Genomic DNA, 23920 nt, shown 5'->3' on the forward strand with positions numbered 1-23920 from the left:
TTGGGCACATTGGTCCTGCTTAGCAAACAGAACACGAGGAGCTCAGTGTTCATGCAGCAGCATTTGTCATCCCCCGGCGTCCCCGGGGCAGCACTGGCTCGTGAGAGCAGAGACCCTGGCACTCGGCGCTACTTTCATTCTCCAAAGGACGTCCAGCGTAGACTTCCCAGCAAACTGCCTTGCCATGCAAGGGGCACAGAATGCTTTGCATGGGGTTCTCTGCGAGCTCACAGTAATGGGGGCAAGGGAGGAGTAGGGTCCCACGTGTGTCCTACAAGAGGCGCCATGTCTGCTTGGGCAGCCACCCTGGAGAGATTGACACGCTGCCCAGCGCTCCCACAGCTGGCAACCTATGTTTCTGTTGGTGCACATCTGCATATGTCCAGTGCACACAACATGTATTCTGCTTATGGACAGACACAATGAGAGGGAAGATTGGTGGCGAGGGATATCTGCTACCTCTGAGAGAATGGGAAGAGACGAGACTGCAGCGCTGTGGGGAGAGCAGGTAACAAGACTCTGGGGATTTCTGAATCGAGCAGCAAAGTCCCAGGATGGCAGGGACACACCCCGGGGAGATGAGATGCCGTGAAAACTCTTGCGATGCTGGCAAAGCACTGCTGTCTGCACTGTGTTCTCCTGGCCTGGCTGCCATGTCTCCTCCTTGGCTAGATGCTTCCCGTTGCTACCACAGTGCAGATACCTCTCCTTGTCCGAGGCGCGGAGTGTCGCCAGCACCGCTACTGCCATGGGCCTGGAGTGGGGCATCGTCAAGCTGCTTCCTTAAAGTTCACTGAAGCTTCTTGTCCCTGAACCAAAGAAGGGATCTCACAAATGCCTTTTGTTCTGAGCTTTTGCCAAGACGACATTGCACCAGCAGCGGGCTAATGGGGCCACTCAGAGCTGCAGATCGGGGATGGTGGTTCCCTGAGAAAGAGGGGAGCTGTCAAAGTGCAGGAGGGGGTACGTCTTTCTTGCTGTTCTCCACTGCCTCCTCCACTGGCAAGTCTGGAACGTGGTGCCAGTTTAAGATCGGCTCGTTGTACTTGGACACCGTGAGCAGTGCCAGGCCTGCCTACCCTTGCGCTGAGCTGCAGAGCTAGGCTTTCTGGTGCTCTGTGCACACTGCCAACTCTGCTCCATTTCTACAATTTACACTCAAGGTGTTCCAGACTATTAACGCTCTTTACAAAGTTGCAGTCTGCTTTGTAAAGGACAAACAGATCAGGGCCGTAGGTCGATGAGATGCAGGACAGGTTCCGTGGGGTGTCAAGTGCCCTCAGTTTCTGGGGCGTATATGGTAGGGTTGGCTCTTTTTTAAAGCCAGTCATGTTTTGCATTTGGATCTGTGGCAGAACTGGTGCCGTCAGCTCCTACCTGTCCAGAGAAAGATGGCATGCTGTTTGCCAGCTAGACTGTCTTCTTCTGGCAGACGTTTGAGACAAACCTGTAACATTGACATAGGGATGGATCTGTCCCCTCTACTCAAGGAAGGCTCCTAGTGCCAGCCAACGCTGGAGGCAGGAGACTTGCTGAAGTAACCTGGGCTACTTTGTGAAGGGATCTGTCTTTAGGCCAAAAGAGAAAACATTAAACTCTTGGACTTCCCTCTATTTTGATATTTTACAATTAGAGGCGTGTTCATTCAAGATCATTAAACCATCACACAATAAGAGAAAGCATGGGCATAGAAAGCGTATTTCTCTAAATATCACCAAAGCATTTAGCATGTATTGCAGAACACACGAGATATATGGGAATGTCAAATTCCCTGTTAACTTACAGATGAAATGGGTTGAGATATGCTAGTTGGGTAGAATGGAAATGTATTGCTGCATTTGGGAAAATATGGCTTCTGATTTAACAGAGACTGTGTCGCTTCCATCGGCTAACGTAACACAATACTGTCACAAAATCACACAAGTTCTGGCATATGTGCTGTGACGTGCCTGTTAAACCAAGAGATGTGGGCTCGGCCGGATCTGGCTCATTCTGAGGAAAAGATGAAAGAAAATGGACCCTATTACTGGGGACGTCTTAGTTTGGATGTTCATGGAGCCATTACTAGTGCTGTGCCTGGAAATGGAGGTCTTGGGTGTACGGCAATATTGCTGCACGCTTCATTACTTGCAGATTGTTCTGAAATAACCTGGAAGAAAAATGAGGGGCAAGTTTGCCATCTTTCAGGAGTGGGGAAAACACGTGTGGACAAAGCATTGTGCTTGTGGTGGCTTGGTCAACATTTCTGTTGTCAGACTGTGCCAAAGTCATGAGTTGGCTCCAATAGCCCTAAGGTACTAGGCGCCTACTGCTTTGCACATGAATAGCGAGTGGTCATTTCGAAGAGGTGAGCTATGTGGGGGGTATCCTTTATTTGGCTAACTTCTACTGATGGAAGGTACCAGCGCTCAAGCTTCACAGTGCTCTTCTGTAGGTGTGGAGAGGGAAACCTGCATGTCTGAGCTGTGCACCAGGTGGGCAGGTTGTGAGGCATAAGGGTAAATGTGTGCCCACGTCAAATGAAGCGGGAGATTGAGAGCTGGTAATTGGTAAGCAGAAGAGCCTTACACTTGGAATGAGACAAGCAGGTAATTAAGGATTAACAAGCCGTGGCTCGTGTTATAAATTGTAATGAACCATGAAACCAGTGGCTCCGTTGAGCACGTGGTTTTCCTGGATCTTGGAAGGTGCGTGGGGGGGGGGGGGGGTATCCATCATCGTGGCAGTGGAGATACGTCTGCGGCTTTTGGATTTGTGCTGGCAGGGTCTGGTGTCACTTTGAGTGGGTGGGTCTGCTCTGTGGGGAGCTTGCAGGGTGGAAGAGGGGGTGCAGGAAAGGGTGTGGTCCCTCTGGAGCATGGGTTGTAAGTGTTTGCTGACCCCCAGGGATGGAGCAGGCAATGGTATTAGGAAGGCAGGATAAGGGATGTCCTTAAGGTAGGGAGGTGGGGTGGGTTCGGGAGTGGCCTAGTTCATAGGGCATTTGCCTGGGAGTGCACAATGGTCAGCCCGAGTCCCCGTCCCATCCCGCGCACCCAGGTAGCTGCTGGGGGCCCAACACCCCCGGCACCCTCAGCAAGCGTGGGATGGTAAGTGACAGTTAGGAGTGTGTAGTCAGGTTTTTCCCCAGGTTCCACCAGCATATTTTGGTCCATGGACATTAAATGAACTTGAAGCTGCGAGCAGCGTCCTGAGCCAGCGCCTTCCTACAGCAACCGAGGGTGCCCCGCGTTTGGGGCAGTGTGAGGTAACACCCTGTGCGCAGCTCCAGGTCCTGGGACGTGGGAGGCCGGAGGAGTTGCCACTGGATACAGCTGGAAATGGCAGACGAGGATCTGCTTACGCCCAGCAGCAGCTGCCGTGGCCTGGCTGAATAAAGGGCCTGGGAAGTCCATGGCAGGCGGAGCTACTCCCTTTGACAGCAGAATTCGCCGGCTGGACTGAGTCTGTCCTGAGAGACGAGCAGCGTCTGGCACGTGCCCTGCTCCCCCCAGACAGGCAGGACCCCCGCAAGCAGGCCTCCCATGTCGATAATCTCTTCGCTCTCTGCGCTGGCCTGCTTGCAAAGGGAGGAGCCGTGGGAGCTGTAAGTCTGTAACAGCCGCGCGGCGCAGACAGACCCCATTAAGTTCCCATTGTAAGAATCCAGTCTGTCACTTTAATGAGTGCTTCCTACAATTACTTAGGAGGAAATTGGTTTGTAGCCCCCACCGGGCATGTTCCAGGTGCAAGGAGAGGGGCTCTAAGGAGCCTCTGCTGGATTCGTACTGTTTTGTCGTTTCATCTTTCAGATGACTAGGCGGCTGTTTCCTGCCCTGTGCTCATCTCAGGTTCTGATTTTCTGTTTTTGTGAAGCTTCCCCCTTTTCAGCACGTGTTACTTATTGCTTGCTCTCCACTCGCGCTGGCCATGCACGCTGCACGGCCACATTCATCACAGCCACTGCAAACGACTTCCTGTGTATGGAAAATTGCAATTGTGCGTTCCCCTAATGACACATTGTCATGTATCAATACCAAATCCCCAAGCCTCTCTAGGTAGTTTTATCACCTCCCTCCTTGAATCAGCCCCGTTTGTTGCCATGCGAATGAGGAACATTCGGGAGCGAAGGAAAGCCTTGTGGCAACACAACTGCATGTAACGCTCCAGTGAACGGGAGGAGCTGGGGCCAGGACTCACCAAGCGAGAGCCTCGCTGTGGGGCCGTGCCCCGCCCCGCTCTTTGGTAGTGAATGAGCAGCAGGCCAGCTCGGCTCAGATTCTGGAAAGCACCCCCACCCCAGACAGCACTGACATGTGAAGTCACTGGAGATTAAGGTCATGCTGGAGGTTGCGCACGTGCGCAGAACTGGGGCATCCTTCTGGGGAGCAGAGCAGTCCCGGGGCATTAGACAAGCAGTCGACAGCTTCAGAGTCTGGGCATTGGGATTTATGGTTCCCAAAGTGTCAGGCTCTGAGAGCGGCCGCACTGGGTCAGACCAAAGGTCTCTCTCGCCCAGGGTCCTGTCTGCCGACAGCGGCCAACGCCAGGTGTCCCACAGAGAACAAACAGATCAGGAAATCATCAAGTGATCCCTCCCCTCCTGCCCATTCCCAGCTTCTGGCAAACAGGCCAGGGACACCATCAGGGTTCCCTCTAAGCTGCGCGGCAGCCCAGCTTCCCAGGTGATTAATCAGACCCGCCCAGTCAGAGGCTCAGGGCCCCGCGCAGCTTAGACTCTAGGGAACACTGGACACTATCCGTGCCCATCCTGGCTAATAGTCATCAGTGGACCCCATGAATGTATCTAGTACTTTGTTATAGTCTTGGCCACCACAACATCCTCTGGCAAGGAGTTCCACAGGTTGGCTGTGTGTTATGTGGGAAAAATACTCCCTTTTGTTTGTTTTAAACCTACTGCCTATTGATTTCAAGTGGTGACACATAACTCTTGTGTCATGAGACAGAGTAAATAACACTTCCTTATTGACTTTCTCCAACTAGTAATGATTTATAGACCTCTATCATATCCTCCCCATAGTGGTCTCTTTTCCAAGCTGAAAAGTCCCCGTCTTATTTATCTCTCCTCCTATGGCAGCTGTCCTATAGCTGTAATCATTTTTGTTGCCCCTTTCTGAACCTTTTCCAGTTCCAATATATCTTTTTGAGAAGACATGCCCACATCTGCACACAGTATGGGTGTACCATGGATTTATCACAGTCCACGGGCCCTCTGCAGCGGGGGCCCATCCCTGGCCCTGCAGCCCCACTGGGATCATTTGAGGCCCCTGAGATGCCCACTGAGATGCTGAAGATACCAGTGAGCCTGCCTACTCTGCCAGCCTGGGCCCCTTTTAATCTGTCTTGCTGAGCCAGGCACCAACACCTCCTCCTGCAAGGAGGTGTTATCTGTTCATTAGCAGTGTTAATGAAGCTAATTAAGTCAGGCTGGATGTGTCCCATTCATAGATTTGATGTGGAAATGTGAATATCAAAGGCAAGGGAAAATGCCTTTTTGTAGTTGTACGTTGATGGACATCCAATAATGGATTTAAAGGTATCCATTCCTCTACAAAGTCACAGAGGGAGACAGCTGAACTGGAGTTCATTTAGAGGTTCAACACTATCAACTGGTTGATGTGCTACCAAGGCAATTTCTTCCACCTTTGATATTCGCACTTCCGCATCCAGCCTGGTTTAATTAGCTTCGTTTACATTGCTCCTACAATTGGCAGGCAACTGCTTTTGCTGCTGTACATACCCTGGATTATGTAATTTCCACTTCAGCTCGTCTGAGGAAGTGGGTTTTACCCACGAAAGCTCATGACCTGGTATATTTGTTAGTCTCTAAGGTGCCACCGGACTGCTCGATATTTTCATAAAGAACATGAAATATAAATGCCATATGACTTGATCTCTGATGCTCTGGAGGTGAGTTGAGGGATGTGGCCAGCTATGAAGACCAGCAGCAGGTGCCCTGACAGTCCTAGAGGCCAGCCAGGAAATGGTATTGCTGAGAGAGGCCCGAGAAGTTCAGCCAATTACCCAGAGAGAAGCCGTTCCAGCCAAAGCTCTTGGGCTAAATGCCATGAAATAAGTGGCTAGTGCGCTTCCTGTGAGGACCAGGACTGAGATGTTTTGCCGCACCACATGTTTTCCAGGCAGAGACGCAGATTGACAGGAGTCCAGCTGAGTGATTGCAGCGGTCTCTCAGCTCTTTTACTGATGTCCCTGAAAAAGGATTCATGGAGCATTCAGAGGAGAATAAATCTTTGTAGTCACCAGCATGTCCTGTTCACATGCAGAGATCATGAAATATAGGCCAACCACCAACCTGGGTAATGTATTTATTTATAATTTCTCAGAAGAAAAATTATTTGTATGTTTACAAATATATTGTTATGGCAGGGGGTAGTGGTGCTGTTCCAGTTTTCCACGTTCTCTTTGATAGTGTGTGAGCAAGTGTTCAGTCTTAGGAAAACATGCTGTGCTGCTGTTAGTTCTGGGCTTGTCATGGATTCACAGGGGCTGGGCTACGCCCCAACCTTGAACGGGCCAGGCCCCCAGGACCCACACACTTCCACAAGCCCTTTAGTTCTTAATTACCTCTGGGGCTGGGGGCAGAGATTCTGCTCCTCAGTCTCGTGGATTTGAGGCTGGAGTTGGTACTGTGACCCACTGGCTGGTTGGTGGCTCTGGGGCTGGCCGTCGGGGGGAAGAGGGGTTGGATTTTCCTGTGCGGCTCACACCAGGTCGGAGAGCTGTGCAGAGGGCAAGGAGCTAGCTCCCGTCCTGCCTTCGTGTGCCAGCAACATGTGGGCACTAAGCCCACCCAGGCACTGGGTGCTCGGTGTTTTCACCCCCCCATCCCAGCGCGTCTGGCCAGGTCTCCTGCGCTTGCCTCTCGGGGCTCCAGTCCCCGCGGCCCCGCTGGTGCTCGTGCAGCCCAGCCTGCTGTGCTCCCTGGTCCTGCCCGCTGAGGGCCGGCCCAGAGCTGGCGGGAGGTGTGGGGGGGCTGCTCTCGGGTGGGGGGCTGCTCTGAGTACAAAGTAGCGTTTCCTCTGCCTGGAGAAGGGCTGGCTGGGGGCAGGCACATGGCAGTGCTGGGCTGGCGCCTGAGCCAAGGGAGTGGGAATGAAGCATCCCAAAGCGAGGCCGGGGCAGAGCTGGACTCTGCGCCCTTCTAAAGGCCCTATCCGGGGGGGCCCTTTGCCCCGGGGCGCCGCGTGCCCCCAGACTCCGGCTCAGCCCTGGGGGCAGAGTGCACCAGGCCGTAGCTGCCCTTCCTTCGCGCGAATGAAATTAATGGGTAGCAGGTTTAAAACGAATAAAAGAAAGTTCTTCACACAGCGTGTAGTCAACCTGTGGAACTCCTTGCCAGAGGAGGCGGTGAAGGCTAGGACTATAACAGAGTTTAAAGAGAAGCTAGATAATTTTAGATAAGGTTAGGTCCATAAAAGGCTATTAGCCAGGGGATAGAAATGGTGTCCTTGGCCTCTGTCTGTCAGAGGCTGGAGAGGGATGGCAGGAGACAAATCGCTTGATCATTGTCTTCGGTCCACCCCCTCTGGGGCACCTGGTGCTGGCCACTGTTGGCAGACAGGATACTGGGCTAGATGGACCTTTGGTCTGACCCAGTACGGCCGTTCTTATGTTCTTATGTTATGTTTGTCCTGCGCAGCACTGCCCTCCGGAGCCCCACCCAGCATCTGGAGGCATTTGGAGGCAGCTGCTTTGCGCAGGGGGTGGGGGTGACCTTGCTGGAAGGGCCAGAAAATTCCCAGCAGAGCAGCAACAAGCCTGAACGTACACAGACCCGAGGCAACCGCTGTCGTGGCCGGGCTGCGTGTGCGACCCTCGGGCCTCCTGTGCCCCTGGGCTCTTGGCAGGGCCGGGCAGGCAGAGCCTTCGTGCTGGATGGGGACGTGCCCCCCGGGCCAGGCGGTGCTGACAGACCTAGCAGCAGCCCAGCCTGCCACCTGGGCACTTACATCTCCCGTAGCAAGGGGGCCCAATGGAGGGGCTGTGGTGGGATCCGGAGACCAGGGCCCTGTGCCCAGCTCTTTGGCTGCCCTGCTGGGTGACTGGGGCAAGTCCTGCCCCTGCCCAGGCTTCACTTCCCTCCTCTGGCCAGAGGAGAGGCTGCTAATTGCCCCTTTACAAATTGCTCCGGTGGCAAAGCGCTGTCAGACAGGCGCCCAGGACGGTTTCTGGTTAGGGTGGAGCGGGGGGGCGGGGCTGGATTCTGCTGCCTGCTTATGCGCTCGCTGCTCTGAGCTGCCCCTCAGGCGTTCGGAGCTGCCGTCTGCGGTGATCCGGCTCCCCGGCCCCAGGCCTGCAGTCCCGCCTGCGCGCTCAGCGCCTGCCTTGCACTCTGGGGCCTGCAGACGTTTTGCTGCTTTAATTCTACCCCAATGCGAGGTTAGGCCCCCAGTGCCCAGGCAGGGCCTCTTCACCCTGCGGGCTGGCTGGGAGCCGGCGTTCCAGCGCTGCCTTTGCCGCGGGAGGGCAGCTGGGGCCCAGCGCGGCGAGACGTCTCCCCACGCCAGCAGAGGGCGCTCCCGTGCACGGTGTCGAGAGGGGCCTGAGGTGCGGTGTGTGGCTCACCGCGGGAAGACCAGAAGTGCTGAGCACCCGCTGGTCTGGCTGGGGCAGAGCCAGACCCTGGCCGCCGCTGCAGTTTTACAGCCATGCGCCCTGCCTCTTGGGAACAGGCACAAACATCCGAGAGAAGAGTCTAGTCATGCCACTGAATCCCTGTTTAGCCTGGGCCTTGGCCCTGCCCGTCTAGAACATGGTGCGTGTTGTTCCTCCGCTGCTTACCCAGTGTCCTCGTTTGGTCTCCTTGCCCCTCGCCTTTCAGACTGCCTCGTGCCAGGAGTACCCCGGCCCATGGGGAGCTAACGAGGCACTTAACAGCCAGGGGCACCTTTCAGAATCTCCCCTTTTCTCCTTCGACCCCATCACCTTCCTGTCCCAGAACAGTGTCCGGCTTCATGGGCCCCACCTGCCTGGAGCCCTCACTGCTGTCGCGCAGATAATCGACAGTGCTAATCCTGGGCAACCGCTAGAGCTGTGCTACTCTCAGCACCTGGTCTGCTCCACGGAGCCCCAGCAGAAATTGTGAACTCCAGACGGGGGGTTTCTCCGCTAGCCCAGGGCGTGGAGCGGAGTTCCCTCTGCAAGGGTGACGAAGTGCAGGAGTTTGCCATTCCTCTGATGGTTAATTGGAGCTCGCGGAGTCCTGGCAGCTTGTGCGGCCTGCAGCCATTGCAGAGTATCCCTGCTCCTCCGCCGAGCACGAGATCCATCAGCGTGCGTCCCTGGCACCTTTCCCTGGAAAGCCATTTCTCCCCAGCCTGGTGCCCCGAGCCGTGGAATGGTTTCTGTACTGACCCAGGATCTGCCAGCCCCATTCTGCATCAAGTGATACAAAATGCACCACGCTGCCTGCTGGCCATGGCCATGTCAAATCGACTCACTCCTCCGCCCAGTTACAGCCAGTCTAATCCTCCTGAAGACACGCAGAGCTGGCGTCCTTTTAATGTCAGAGCAGAGTCTGGATTTGTCTGTCTGCCTTATTGGCTGCTGGCCACGAGCAGCCGGGTGTGTGGGGAAGAATTCAGTAATATTACGGCTGGGTCTGGAGATGCAGGTACCCTGGGCTCATGCTTAGCCTTTCCCATCCTGCCTGGCCTGCATGAGGAGCACAGCCACTGGCATCTCTTGGAGGGACATCTCCGTGCATCTGGGTGAGGCCATGTCTCGTTGGAGGCAGGGGAGCAAGGTACTTGCATCGGCACTGCTGCTGATCTACCCCTTGATCAGTTATTGAACGAGCTCCTGCCTCCCTGAGAAGTGCCCATCTTGCTGTGTTGCACCCACGCCTATTGCTGCATGATCTGGGGGTTCAGTCACCGTCCTTTGTGCTGCAGCGAGTTCCCGGCAGGGGGGCTGTGGCGGTGCGCATGGAGGTGGGGGGTGCCGCGTTGCACACATGGGGGTTCTCAGTCGTGGGTCGCAAGCTGTTCTCCTGCTTTGCCTCCAGCACTTAGAATAGTATTAAGTATGAAAAGGGGTTTTAATTGATAAGGGAGGCGCACTCAAAGGCTTGGGTGTAAAAGGGGTCACCAGTGCAAAAAGGTGAGCAGCACTGGTTAAGCTAATGCCAGGTTGCTGAAGGCTCTGGGACATCAAAGTGCTGAAATTAACGCATGATTTTCCCCCGGCTCTTTGGCCCCTGTGATCTTTGGCAGCCTGCTAGAACCGGCCCTTCCAGCACTCAGCCTGAAGCTGAAGGTACCAGCTGCCCGTCCCCACGGTGCAGTGTCGGATTGGCTGGAGGATGGTAAGAAAAACTTTTACACCAGCAGCTTCTCCAACGGAATCTGAAACAGGAATCTGCAGCCCGCAAACCGTGCCTCACAAGAGTTGCAGGCAACAAAGGTTGAGATGGGGCAGCTGCAGCTCTTGCATCAGCCCAGGCATTGAGGGGTTGGCCGGCTTCGTGGCAGGAAGCTGCCAGACCGCGCTGTGTCTGGGCCCTGTGCTCCATACCCAGGTGGGTGAGACCCCCTGCTACCCCTCGGGGCTGTCAGCGGAAGGACTGTGGCCTGGCAGAGTGCAATGTCATTGGGCGGAGTCTGTGCTGGCGCCCAGGCTGCCCCGCGGAATGGGCATCGAGCCCTGCAGATGGATGGAGAGCTCTGCCTGTGGACGGGCACCTTCTCAGGTGTGGAGTTTTGGAGAAATTCCTCCTCCATCTTGGCAACAGTGCGTGAGTGAAACACGGGTCGTACCACTGAACAGAGCTAAGTGACGCGACGTGCCAGTCTCTCCCTCGGGGCTAGGATCCAAGGGCGGCCCGTGAGCACAGGCAGACTCGGCAGTTGCCTAGGGTGCCACCTTTAACGGGGAGCCCGGGGTGCCCGATGATGTCACGGGGTGCCGAGGCACCTGATGATTATGTCACGGCCATTGACGGCTGTGCAGGCGGGGGCGCCGATCTCACCTTCCGCCTGGGGCGCCAGCTGCCAGCCGGCCTCAGTCGCTCCTGCTGGGATCTCACAGGCACCGGTCTTGCCCAGGCTCCACTGGCTTCACTGTGGCTGCTCCGGATTTACAGTCCAATCATCTCTGGCCTCTCTCTTTCTCTCCTCTTCCGCCAGACATTAGGCACAAGGAATGGCCAGTCTAGGCGGGCCCCTTCCCTGCGGCCGATTCGTCGTCCCCTGCTTCCCCAGGCCCAAAGCGTGGCCCAGCCTGTGTGCTAGGACTGTGCAGGACGTCTTTGCTCCTCGCGGGGGAGGCACTTTCCAAGAGTTCAGTCTAGATGTGGACACAGAGGCGGTGGAAGGCCGCAAGGGGGACCCGCCAGGGCCACGGTTGCCACATGAGGAATTTTTAAGAACCCTTTTTTTGGCAGAGACCCCGGCAAGAGGAAGTTCTGCTCCTGCTGCTTCTGGGACGGAAGCCTGGGCTAGGTGGACTCGGGATGTAGCTGGGCCCGGCAGTTCCTAGCCTGGGGATGGAAATCAACCCCAGAGCCCGGTGCATGGCTGCCGGTTGAAAGCTTCCCTAGGGCCAGATAGTGGGCACATGCAGTAACTGAGCTACAGCTCGGGGCTCCCGGGGGATGGCTGTGTCTGGGAACCGCTCCCCATGCGACGCAGTGCTGGGATCAGAGGCTCTGGCTCCTCGCTTCTTGCAAATGCACCTCCCGAAGGCAGCTCTGCCGGGCTGCTGAGCTCCCGTGAGAGAGCCTGACAGTGTTCCCGTCCCTTCGAAGCTGGCAGTGCGGGCGGCGGACACACTGGGATGGAGATGCTGCCTTCCCAGCTCTTCCAGTCCCTGTCAAGCCAGAGAGTGCTTGAGGGGAAGTGCGATCTCTCCGTGGCAATGTCGTTCGTGGCTGCCAGCCTGCCAGGAACAGAGACATGCTGGTGGATGGCCGCCCTGGGAATGTGATCAGCTGTAAACTTTCCATATCTGCTGGAGCTTGTCCTTTCGTCTCCCTCCGAGACAGGCAGGGGCAGAGCATCTGGTGACAAATGTGTCCTAGGTGCTTCCAAGGAGAAGTCACCTTAACTAAGACGAGGCCAGACTGACTTACGCAGCGTTGAGGGAACATTGCTCCTGGGAGTGACCGTTTCTTAAGGAGGACTAACGATGCCTCTTGAGTCTCTGTGTATTGGTAAACCACTGAAGTCTTTACGGAACTGGTACAAAGCCAGAGGCCCAGCTGGTTTTGAAGGATATCATGCAACTGAACAGAGAATGTGTTGGGCCTGTTCAGAAACCCTCTCTTTACGGGAGGGGCAAACAGCAGCGCTCCCTGTAAGCTGAGCACTTGGGCGGCCCCCCAGGAGAGATTCAGATGTCGCCTGGCTGATTAGCAGAGCACCCCCAGCGTCCACAGCTGGCAGCAGGTGTTTCTATTGGTGGTGCACATCTGCACATGTGTCGGTGCACAGAACAAAATGTGCTCCACACATGACTGGAGGGACAAGGTGTAAGCCCAGGAAATGCCTTCTGTGTGGAGCCGGACATGTTCCTACCTGCTGAGGAGCTGCTCTCCCAGGCGGGGCGGGAGACCCCACGGGAATATAGGGCCCTCCGGGGAATGGATGCAGGGCACACTCTGGACTCAGGCAGGGAGGCTTCTGTCCTGTGGAGCAGGTATTTGTGCTGGGACATGGGTGGTGGGGGAGTAGACTGGGCAGGGGGCCTGCATGGGGCTGGAACTCCCAAGGTAGCTGCCATCAGGCGAGGGTGGCAGCGGCTCTTCGCTTCCTTTTCACATGGGCTGGCGTGGGCAGTAAAATGGGACTTTCTCAGTGGTGCAGGGCCTGGGCAGGGATTTCTGTACGGGCTGTACCAGCCACACAGCTCGTCTCGGTCCCTGAATTCCCCCGGAAATGGAGCCTGGCGGAAGAGTAACGAGAAGGTGGCCCACAGTTCCAAACACAGCAGGGAAGCAAACAGCCCGCGCCTCCTCTGCTTGTTTGCTGTCCCTCGCTGGGGGCTGAGATCCCACGTGCTCTGCTGGTCTCTGCCGTGCTGAGGTCCAAAGGCTCCCCTCAGAAGTGTGCCAGCTCCACTCTCCACGGGCCCTGCCTGGCGCCATTCCCCAGAGCGGCGCATGGAATATGGGAGGTGCAGATGGGCCGGATCTGCCTGGCTACCCCCCAGTGTGAAGTGACTCCTGGTGCCTGAGCGCGTGCCCAGTGCTGTGTGGCGGCCGGCTGGGCGTTCAGCACCATGGACAAAGGAGGAAGCAAAGCTGGGATGTCTCCGACCCAGCAGGGAGGGGAAGAACCGTGACAACAGACTGCCCACTGGTGTAATGGGGGGGGGGGGGCGGGGGGGGGCTCAGGCCCACATCTGAGCATCTTGCCCCGTGTCCATTTGCTTAGAACTCTTTGCGGAAAGCCCTCTCTAATCTTGCCTGCAAGTACCATAGAGGCATTGCCAGGCTGTGTCCACTCACCTGTCTCTGAGCCAGCTGGCAGGGAGGAAGGGGCAAGAATCCTCAATTGAGGAATAGCTTGCCCCAGGGGCACCTTTTGGCCTAACTCCCACCATTTATGCTCGTGTATGCCCTGAGGTAGGGAGGGTATATAGCCCTTGTACTCTCGTATCATGTCTCCCATAACTGCGGATGTATTGCTTAGCCAGAGAAATGTCTAATCTTTTTCTGAATTCTACTTACTTGGCCATAGAGCTATCTAGTGGCAGTGAGTTCCACAGGTTCTTTATCCTTTGTGCGCAAAAGAATTTGCTTCAGCGACTTGTAAGTTTGTTGCCTTTCACTTTCATTCCCAGCTCCTTCTCCTTATGCTGTGACAGTGGGCAAGCAACCGTCCATCTCTCTCACATGCCATTTTCTCCTCTCCTCGCTGAACTAAATATCCCAAAATGTTTCAGCTGATCCTTCTCTGGAAATCTTTCACTTTCACCCATCTTGGAACCCTTTCTATTTCTGCTCTGCCTTCTTAGCGACAGACCTGAACACAGCGTCTTTGGCGAGAGGATCCTATCCACTTGGATAGATAGGCATTTGAACGCTCTCCCTCCCTATTGCTATAGCCTCTTCTTCAGCAGGAAAGAGTCTCTTTGCTCATGTGACCGTTGCTGCACTTTGAGCAGAGGTTTGTGCTGAAATGTGGCCTTGAACAGGCAAAGCAGGGCCGAAGCAGAACTGCCAACTACCCAGCCTCCCATGGGAGCAGCGCTCATGCCCATGTGTAGTTCAGGGATGGAGTCATTGGCTAAAACCCTTTGCTGCTCTGGGAACATTTACTGCCCCTGGGGCAGGTCAGGACTTGCTAGCCCTGCCCCTGCTGAGTTACAGTGGCCAGGGGAGACTCTCAGACAAAGTTCTACACTTTGTATGTAGTAATAAAGTAAGAATCCCTCTTCTGTGTTCTGACAGGCAGGTTTATGGGCTGTCGAGAAAAGTGGTACCTTCATAAAACAAACGATGTTGCGATGCTGGTAATGTCTGCTGGCAGCACGAGAGAGGGGGATGAAACAGGGCCATAAAAGCAGCAGCTTGGCAATATGTTTTCCGAACAAGGGAACCATTACGGCGTTGCATTAATATTGATGGCAGGCTGGCTGCACGCACAGCAACCGCCGGGCCTTTCGCAGCCTCATGGAAGCAGAGTTTCGACCAAGGAGAGGTCCAAGCTGATTTGATTAGTTCAGTTCAAATCTTTTGGATTGCTTGGAACTAGCCCACTTCCCCCTTCTCCAGGAAGCAGCCCTGGGATTGGGTAACTGACTTGCTCATCCTCCCTCTGGGATGGGGGGGGAGCCAAGGGGCCTTTGGGGGGTGGCCCTGTTTGCAGGCCAGGGCCCTGAATTGGGAGGAAGAAGGGTTGAAGAGCCTTTCCTCCCCACAGTAGGGAGTGCAGCTGCCCCTGTGCTCCCCACACTGGCCTGTTCCACGCCTGCCACGCGGAGGAAATCCGAGAGCGTGTATCTGCAAAGAGCCCAGCTGAGCGTTTGCTTACCGCGCAGCCCAGATGCTGTTGCTGGAGGCTGCAGCTGTCATGGATGTCCCCAGTGTCTTGCCACATGCCAAGAGGCCAGGCAGAGGAGACTGGACTAGAAAGGGAAGGGCTCTCTGAAGTCAGCATGGAGAGGGCAGAGAGCAGGTGGCCGCGAGAGGGTGGCCCAGCATGGAGGCTGGGGGGTGCATTTCCTTTGTGTGGTTAGCATCGGTTTGGAGGGTAAGTGGAGGCTTTTGTAAGCTGCCAGCACAGTGGGCCCGGCTCCAGGAGATCCTTCTGTAAAAGGCCCCTGCACAGGCAGCTGGATAATTCATCAGTGAGAAGACAGGCTCGCTGTGTGAATAAGGAGCCAAGAGGGTGAATCCCGGCTTGAGGAGCAAACCGCACCTGTCAGCAGGGCCTCTACGATAAGAGGTGCTTTACGCCGTTCCACTGTCCCCCAAGAAAGCCCAGCGGAAACTCCCACTCCAGTCGGGCCCGCTGTGCTGGGGAGTCAGAGAAACTCACGCTCCGTCTGCTCCCCACCGCACCCCGGCCCTGAGCAGAGCACAGGGCGCCCACTTACACGCTCTGCTTTCCCCTCAGCTGCACTCCGTCTTCCACTGCATCCAGTGCATCAACTCACCTGGCTAGTGTGACAAGTGCAGCATTTTCCTCCCCCCGCTGAGTGCTGGGATTAAGTGGGGACGCGGGCTTCATCTCTGCTTTGAGTCAGGCAGGGGCCACCCCAGCACTGCCGCCTAGCCAAGTGGAATCGCCCGGTGCCCAGCAATACACGGTCTGTTTATGCACAGATGGCGCACTGATGTTGCCAAAGGCCCCAGATCAGAGTAGTTTTTCACTGTCAGATGATATGAGTCATTTTGGAGCCGTTTTCAATTATCATATTAATGGAGAGAATAAACAATATTACAGTACTAGTGAGAACTGGCATAAACAAACCCTGCTAATCCCTCCCAGGCTCTGGTAGTTTATGATTTCTTCGAAGGTGAATTTCTAATCTGAAGGCAAACAAAATGCGATGTTTCCCTGAAGAAGTTAAGCACCGAGGTGGACAAGCATCCGTCCACATAGGAATCCACTCCTTTCCCACACCGGAGACTAGGCCCCTCGCACGTAAAGTATACTGACACATACTGAGCACAGCTCATGCCGGTGTGTCCTGGAATGAACACACATGGCATTAGCTCATGGGAAATGCGTTGGGTGGTGACGCAGGAGAGAAACTCACGGCCGTGCCCCCTCCTTGTACACTCTGAAACCTGGAGAGCTGTGACTCTGGGGCACTCGGACTGGGCAGTGGTGCCAGCACCATGCCCTAGAGCGTCTCGGAGAAGGACATGGCTCACCCACTTGCTAAGGTGATCTCTGACTCGGTGGTGGGCCCCACGAATCCTTTCCCGGTCTCCCCAGCCCTTTGAGTTTTTGCTCTGAGGCGTGAGGCATGCGTTGCCCTGTCATGCTGTGCTCTGACCTGTTATGTACAAACAGGCATGGCAGGGATGCTCAGGGCCTCCCCAGCAAGGACCAGAGAGACAGCGCCCGGGGCTGTCTCGGTGGTGGCGCCTCATGCAGCTTTCTGGGAAAGAGGAGATGGTCGCCAGTCCAGTGAGAGTGCCAGCTGCTAGCAGTATGCTCGTTACAATTGCTCACTCGTTAATATTCAGAACATAAAGACTCACTGGGTGGAGGGGGAACAACAACTGTGCCAGCAGTTTCTGTTGGATTTTGCACCCAGTGCTCTGTTTTCCCTCAATTATTTCAAGAGACAGAGATCGCAAGGGGTAGATGACAATGAACTCGAGGTACAAGAACTGGCTTTGGCTGCCACGGTGTACGGCTGCTGATTCTCTGTTGCCCAGACACACTACAGAAGTTCATCGTAATGATTTGTGCTTTGCTTAGCACGCATTGCTTTAAGGAAGAAAAACTCCGGTCCTCCTGTGAGCCTCTTCCCCCTGCAGCATTATGAATATGGCTGTCTTCAATCTTGTGCGCTGCTCTGTGGCCAATGCAAATTGCATCCCGAGCTTTTTATTCATTAGTTCACTTTTCCGGCCTGTCTGAAGAGATTGTTTAAAAATTACCCGAGCTCTGCATTGTTGCATACAGAGCATTTCTCCAGGTTACCCCGCTCCACTGGGCAGCTTTCACGTGGCGTTTGAGAGACGTCTGCTCTCAGCTGGACTGGCTGGGATGCAGTGCGGAGTGCGGACTCGTCTGTGGCATGGTCCCTCAGCGCAACGTTGAGCCGCTGGGCAGGAAGGGACGAGAGAGGGTGCAGTCCTGCTCCAACGCTGGGAGCACAGCTGCACGGAGCTGCTCACTGGGCGGGGAATGCTGCGGGGCAAGGGATGTTTGCTGGCACGTAGGCTGGATCGGGGAAGGAGTCTGCTGCCATGTCGTGGTTCCTGCCCGGGAGAGGTGGAGGCACCCGACGCCTGTGCCGGTCCCCTTGTCGAATGGAAGTTTGGCGTCGGGGAGCAGGTCTGGGTTCTGCTGTAGGGACAGGATGGGGCCGAGGGAGAGCTCTAGGGAGCGTCTGGATGTCTTTCTTAGACTGTTCATTCTGCCTTCAGCCACTGCGCACGGTCGGAAGCAGACGGGATCTTGGGGGAGGGGCAGGAAAGAACTGGGCTAGACGTGGGGTGAGCTAGGGCCGGAGAGGTTTGGAAGAAGCGGGAAGGATCTTCCAATACTGTCACCAAGCAGCTGATTCTCACTTTCCTGGGTGGCGCACCCTCTCCTTTCCCAGAACGAGAGAGGAAAGGAATGGTGTGAGCGTCGTGCCTTACACCAGGAAGGGCCCCACCCAGCTTGGGCTGCTTTTCACAAGGGAGGTTATGTATCCCAGAGAGCCTGGGGGGGAGCGCCTGCCCCTCTGCATTTCCCACACATTGCACTGAGGCAGAGGCTGCCTCTTTCCCCTGCTCCTCCATAGCACAGGAGTCCAAGAATGGCAGAAATTGTAACTTCTCGCTGGGTATTGCCGCTCTCGTTTCACAAGCCGTAAACCGCCCCTCTTCAGAGCAGAACTGAGCCTTTGGCCTAAAACCTGTAGCTCTGGGTCACGGCTGACAAGGCCAATGGCTGCACATGTTCCATCTCCGCCCAGCCGTGCAGCTCCCGGATCTTACGTGTGTGTACCTGATCAGCCTGGGAGTGCCGTGTTCTCTGGACGCCCACGAGGGTCTCCCCCAACCCCCCTATGACTTGTGTGCCTGCTGCGCCGAGTCCAGAGTGGCTGCCAATAACTGATGCAAAGGCCACAGGCCTGGGAGCTCCGGAGCGCAGAGTACAAGGTGCCAGCCTGCGGGTGGAAAGAGATGGAGTGTACCGGGAAGAGAGATTCGAGAGGGATCACGTATCGAGTGCAGTTGGATTACAACCCAGCACGTAGCGTCTCTTGTCCCTCCTCTGCTCACCTGCCCGCTGCAGCCCAGCTGGTGGCACAGCCAGTAAAGAAAGCCAAGTGCCTTGTGTCTGAGCTGAGCCCTGCCCGCCCTGGGGCACAGCTGCTGTTGGCGGAGGACGGGGGCTCTGAGACCAGCTTGCCAACTTCGCCCTGGGCGCGCCTGTGTGCTCTGTGGAGGGCCAGCGAGCCCCTGGCTGGTTGCAGTAGCGAGCTCCCTTCCCATCCCACCCTGCACGTTGCTGTCTCAGCGGGAGAACAGGAAGCAGGGGCGGCTGTTAACCCTTCCTTCACATAGTGCACTTGGTTTCACTGTCTTAGCCTCTTCACTTGCAACCCCGGAATACACCCCCAATGTGCCCATTCCCAGCGGGCACCACTAGGAGGGAACGTTATTACCGTGCCAGTGTTGTGAGGGAGCCCAAGCCCCTACTCAGGGTCAGGGCTGCGCACTTGCCTATCTGCACGAGTTCCTGCCCTGAAGCATGCCCAGTCTGTCCCTCGCCAAGAGCAAGCATGGCGGGACCCCCGCTGGGCAGGCTTCAGCGGGCGAATGCAGACGGGGCGTGGGGTGACTGCAAGCGTCAGTGCAAAGTGCCGGGGCAGCATCCAGGGCACCAAGCCAGGGCCCCCTGCGTGGCCTGCAGGGCCCTGTGCTCTCGGGACGAGTCCCTGGCAGGCTGCTGGCGCTGGCAGCGTCCCCTCTCCTCTTGCACGCGGCCGGGTCTCCCGCCCGTGTTCCTGGGGCCGGGCTGGGCAGCTGAGCAGCAGCGTCTGCGTGCGGCTGGCCATAGGACACTGCCTCACCATGAACAGTCAGTGCGTTGCCATGGCAACTGGCGTCTCGTCTCGGACCGGGAAGTGCTGAGTGTCTGCTCCATGCGGTACGCGGGCCGCGCGCTCCGTGCCGCACTGTCCTGGCAGCTGCGCACAGGCACGTTGCCATGGTGACACGGCAGCGCTCCGCACGGTTCGAACTGTACCCGGCAGGGCCGCGTGCTTTAGGTGTGCAGCAGGGGCCGACGCACCCAGGCCAGTCCTGAGCACCGTTAGCAGGGCCCTGCGAGCCGCGGCCCTGGCAGCGCTGCGCGGGGCTGGCACAGGCGCCTTGGGCGGGGCACTCGGAGCTGCTGTTGCAGCGCCCGCAGGGCACGTCCTGGAGCAGTGGTTAACCTGCCATCCCGGGGGTTTATCGTGCACTTGAATGGACTCGGCTCTGCTCTGTGCCTGTCTGGCGGAGTTTTATGTGGCCCTTGGCTCTGGGAGTCTCGTGAGCTCCCTGCTGGCGTTTCTGATGTGGGACTAGCTGGGCATGCTCCCAAGCGGCTCGCGAATGGGGCGCAAGCGGTTGCTTTTGTAGATTTGCACATGCCTCCTCTTCTGCGACAAGCAAGGGTTTTTCTAGGCCTGGGAAAGCACAGGCCATGAGCTACCCAGGGGCCGACAGCACTGGACACTTCCTGCCTTTCCTATATTGTCCTGGCTACGCCAGGCGATTTCCCGATGTACAGAACCTAAGCCACTTAGGAACAGGTTTGGGCTGCAGGGTAAGGAGCCGCGCTGAAATTGAAATCAGCGTGCCCACACAGGCTTCGCGCTGGTTAACCGGACCGATGTAAAAACCAACGCCAGGCCTTAGCAAAGTTCCCTTCCTGAGCGGGTAGAGGGCACCCCGCCACCCTGCTGCACGCCCCACCCAGCCTGCACCAGCTTTGCAGCTGTCCTGCTCTCTCCACGGATGGCTCAGACGAGGAAAAAGTTCCCAGGTGAAATCTGCAGCTCCTGCCTTGTCCTCCTTCCGCCTCCTGGCACTGCCCTCTGCCATAACGCACCCAGGTGACTGCCTCCTGCCAGCCTCCGATCGCTGCTCCTGACAGGCTAAGCACTGCGAACGCCTCCCCCACCCGTCTGTCTCCAACCGCGTACCTTCCCCCTGAGACCAGCGCCCCTTGGGCAGGGACGGTTATTTACATCTGTGCCCAGCCGGCTCGACACACCACCACGGGGTAACCGGGGCAGTAGTAACCGGGAGGCTCCCTCCTGCAATCAGGTGGCAAGTGAGAGCAGTGCCCCAGCCCGGGTGAGGGGCCAGAAGGCAGCGCGCTAGTCCTACAGCTGCGCAGCAGCCCCAGGGGACCTCCATGGCTTGTTTCTCTCTGTTCGGGGATAATAGCTGCGCCTGACTCACAGCGGGTGTTTCAATCCATTAAAGGCTCCACAGAGTCCAGTGGCGGGAGTAGGTAAGTGCCCTAGATACAGACAGTCCTCGGGCTTGTGCCTGCACCATTCAGGGTCTGCGGGGCCCATGCAAGCAGCCGGCCGGCACTCGGGAGAGTAAACAGTGGGGTGGGAAGAGCACGGGGGCCAGGGACGCTCTGACCCCTTGGCAGCCGCATAAAAGGCAGCTTAAACTTAAAGGCATCTGTCACATGGCTCAGCAGTAGGTGGGGTCTAGGGGGCCCTGTCACATGGCAGAGCAGTAGGTGTGGGTCTAGGGGGCCCTGTCACATGGCAGAGCGGTAGGTGTGGGTCTAGGGGGCCCTGTCACATGGCAGAGCGGTAGGTGTGGGTCTAGGGGGCCCTGTCACATGGCTCAGCAGTAGGTGTGGGTCTAGGGGGCCCTGTCACATGGCAGAGCGGTAGGTGTGGGTCTAGGGGGCCCTGTCACATGGCAGAGCGGTAGGTGTGGGTCTAGGGGGCCCTGTCACATGGCAGAGCGGTAGGTGTGGGTCTAGGGGGCCCTGTCACATGGCTCAGCAGTAGGTGTGGGTCTAGGGGGCCCTGTCACATGGCAGAGCAGTAGGTGGGGTCTAGGGGGCCCTGTCACATGGCAGAGCGGTAGGTGTGGGTCTAGGGGGCCCTGTCACATGGCTCAGCAGTAGGTGTGGGTCTAGGGGGCCCTGTCACATGGCAGAGCAGTAGGTGGGGTCTAGGGGGCCCTGTCACATGGCAGAGCGGTAGGTGTAGGTCTAGGGGGCCCTGTCACATGGCTCAGCAGTAGGTGTGGGTCTAGGGGGCCCTGTCACATGGCAGAGCAGTAGGTGGGGTCTAGGGGGCCCTGTCACATGGCAGAGCGGTAGGTGGGGTCTAGGGGGCCCTGTCACATGGCAGAGCGGTAGGTGTGGGTCTAGGGGGCCCTGTCACATGGCTCAGCAGTAGGTGTGGGTCTAGGGGGCCCTGTCACATGGCAGAGCAGTAGGTGGGGTCTAGGGGGCCCTGTCACATGGCAGAGCAGTAGGTGGGGTCTAGGGGGCCCTGTCACATGGCAGAGCGGTAGGTGTGGGTCTAGGGGGCCCTGTCACATGGCAGAGCGGTAGGTGTGGGTCTAGGGGGCCCTGTCACATGGCAGAGCGGTAGGTGTGGGTCTAGGGGGCCCTGTCACATGGCAGAGCGGTAGGTGTGGGTCTAGGGGGCCCTGTCACATGGCAGAGCGGTAGGTGTGGGTCTAGGGGGCCCTGTCACATGGCAGAGCGGTAGGTGTGGGTCTAGGGGGCCCTGTCACATGGCAGAGCGGTAGGTGGGGTCTAGGGGGCCCTGTCACATGGCAGAGCGGTAGGTGTGGGTCTAGGGGGCCCTGTCACATGGCAGAGCGGTAGGTGTGGGTCTAGGGGGCCCTGTCACATGGCTCAGCGGTAGGTGTGGGTCTAGGGGGCCCTGTCACATGGCTCAGCAGTAGGTGGGGTCTAGGGGGCCCTGTCACATGGCAGAGCGGTAGGTGTGGGTCTAGGGGGCCCTGTCACATGGCAGAGCGGTAGGTGTGGGTCTAGGGGGCCCTGTCACATGGCAGAGCGGTAGGTGTGGGTCTAGGGGGCCCTGTCACATGGCTCAGCAGTAGGTGGGGTCTAGGGGGCCCTGTCACATGGCAGAGCGGTAGGTGTGGGTCTAGGGGGCCCTGTCACATGGCAGAGCGGTAGGTGTGGGTCTAGGGGGCCCTGTCACATGGCAGAGCGGTAGGTGGGGTCTAGGGGGCCCTGTCACATGGCAGAGCGGTAGGTGTGGGTCTAGGGGGTTCCGTTACATGACAAGGGCCGTGTGATCTTTCACTTGATGATAATCGCTGTGGTCACTCTTTCTTCCTCTCTGGGTCCCAGGATACGTGCCCAGGCCCGTGTGCTTGTGGCTCTGCTGTTCTCTGGCCCCACAGCTGGGTCAGTTAGTTTCGTGTGGTAGCTTGAGAGGGCCGCAGTGGACTGATGTGATCATCCAGTCTGACCTGCCTTGCACCAGCCCCGTGTTCCTAGGCTCTGGCACATTGCCAGGCTGCCCTGCCCTGCCACCTCGGTGTCCTCCTGTGCGTGTTGGGATGGCAGCCTGACGCCGCCCAGCTTGCTCCTCTGCCATGCCATGTGCCAGGAGGATGTGGGTTTGCTCTGCACCCCGATAGTTGGCTACAGCATGTCGCTCCCTCTGCCCTGCGTGGGGAACCACTGCTGCAGAGGACCCTGAGTCTGGGGGCATCCGCGGAGCCCTGAGTGGGGCTCGCGTTGGGGGTTGCGCAGAGAGCTGTTGCGAGTGCTGGCAGGGCAGTTCAGCGGCGTGGAGCCAGAGGCCCTTGGGAGATGGGGGATTAGCACACCAGGCAGCTTTCCTCAGCTTCTCTCTGGAGCACTAGCTGCTCCTCGTCAGAGGCCGCAAGAAACGAGTCCGCTGGGGACCATGGTAATTACCCCACTCTGTGCTCCGCTTCTTTGCTCATGCCCGACTCTAGTTCCCAGAGCAGCTGTCATGCTGCCTGCCCTGACTGCTAGGTTATAAGGCACAGCCAAGAGTGATGCCAGACATGAACAATACTGCGGAGCTGCTTCCTGCAGCCTGGGGCGGTCACCCGGGCCCCCCGCAGCAGCTAAAGCCTGTTTCTCTGGGTGTGGTACGCTGCACACTCCCTGCTTGCCCTGGTGCTGGTGACAAGCTGGAGATTCCAAGGCTCATTTTTCTGCCGAGAAGCTCTTGAGTGTGGATCTGAGCTTTGCCCTGGGCAGTGCAGATGCCTCCTCACATGCTGAGTGACACAGTGCAGCAAGCAAGGGGTTAAACCGTGCTCTTGGCTGCAGCTTTAAACTGTAGCATGGAAGGTATCAAACTGAATCTGGTAGGAGGTTCTTGTGTGGCTGGCACACGCCTTGGCAGTGCAGAGCTAGCTGATCTCGGAGGCAATCAGACATCGCAGGAGGCTGCCCTCCAGCACTCGGGTCCTGAGAGCTGAGGGCAGCGTGCAGCCGGGCAGAGCAGAGCGCCAGGGGGCAGAGTGGGAGTCGCTGTGTTCCTGGAGATAAATACATTCTCTCCTGGTTGAGTTTTCCTAGACAGCCAGCTGGGGGGAGAGCGAAGGATGCCGCTTGGGAGATGAGTGCCACCAAGGAGGACAGCCGGTGTCAAAAGGCAGTCCAGATCGTCAGCGAGCTGTGCCGCAAGAAAAGCCTGCCCAGCCTGGATTTGGACGCCTGCCGGGAGTTCCTGCTCCTGCCTTCAGACCAGAGCCTGAGTATCTCGGAGCCAGGTATAGTCCCCTTGC

The 23920-nt window shown here is 57.2% G+C and overlaps 1 protein-coding gene across 3 annotated transcripts in view; it reads left to right on the plus strand.

Moving 5' to 3' along the window:
* Positions 1–23920, plus strand: part of SYT6 (synaptotagmin 6) — a 107356-nt gene that overhangs the window by 30110 nt on the left and 53326 nt on the right. The window contains exon 4 of one of the 3 annotated variants that reach the window (XM_075910402.2): positions 23703–23905. In XM_075910402.2, coding sequence (XP_075766517.2) covers positions 23752–23905 — 154 coding nt within the window. In that variant the 5' untranslated portion in view covers positions 23703–23751. Of the gene's footprint in view, positions 1–23702; positions 23906–23920 lie in introns of those variants that run through there. The other 2 variants (XM_089773720.1, XM_089773721.1) reach the window with 2 other exon arrangements.

The sequence above is a fragment of the Pelodiscus sinensis genome, chromosome 27, assembly GCF_052426305.1.
Source record: "Pelodiscus sinensis isolate ZL-2025 chromosome 27, ASM5242630v1, whole genome shotgun sequence".
NCBI classification, from domain to species: domain Eukaryota; kingdom Metazoa; phylum Chordata; order Testudines; family Trionychidae; genus Pelodiscus; species Pelodiscus sinensis.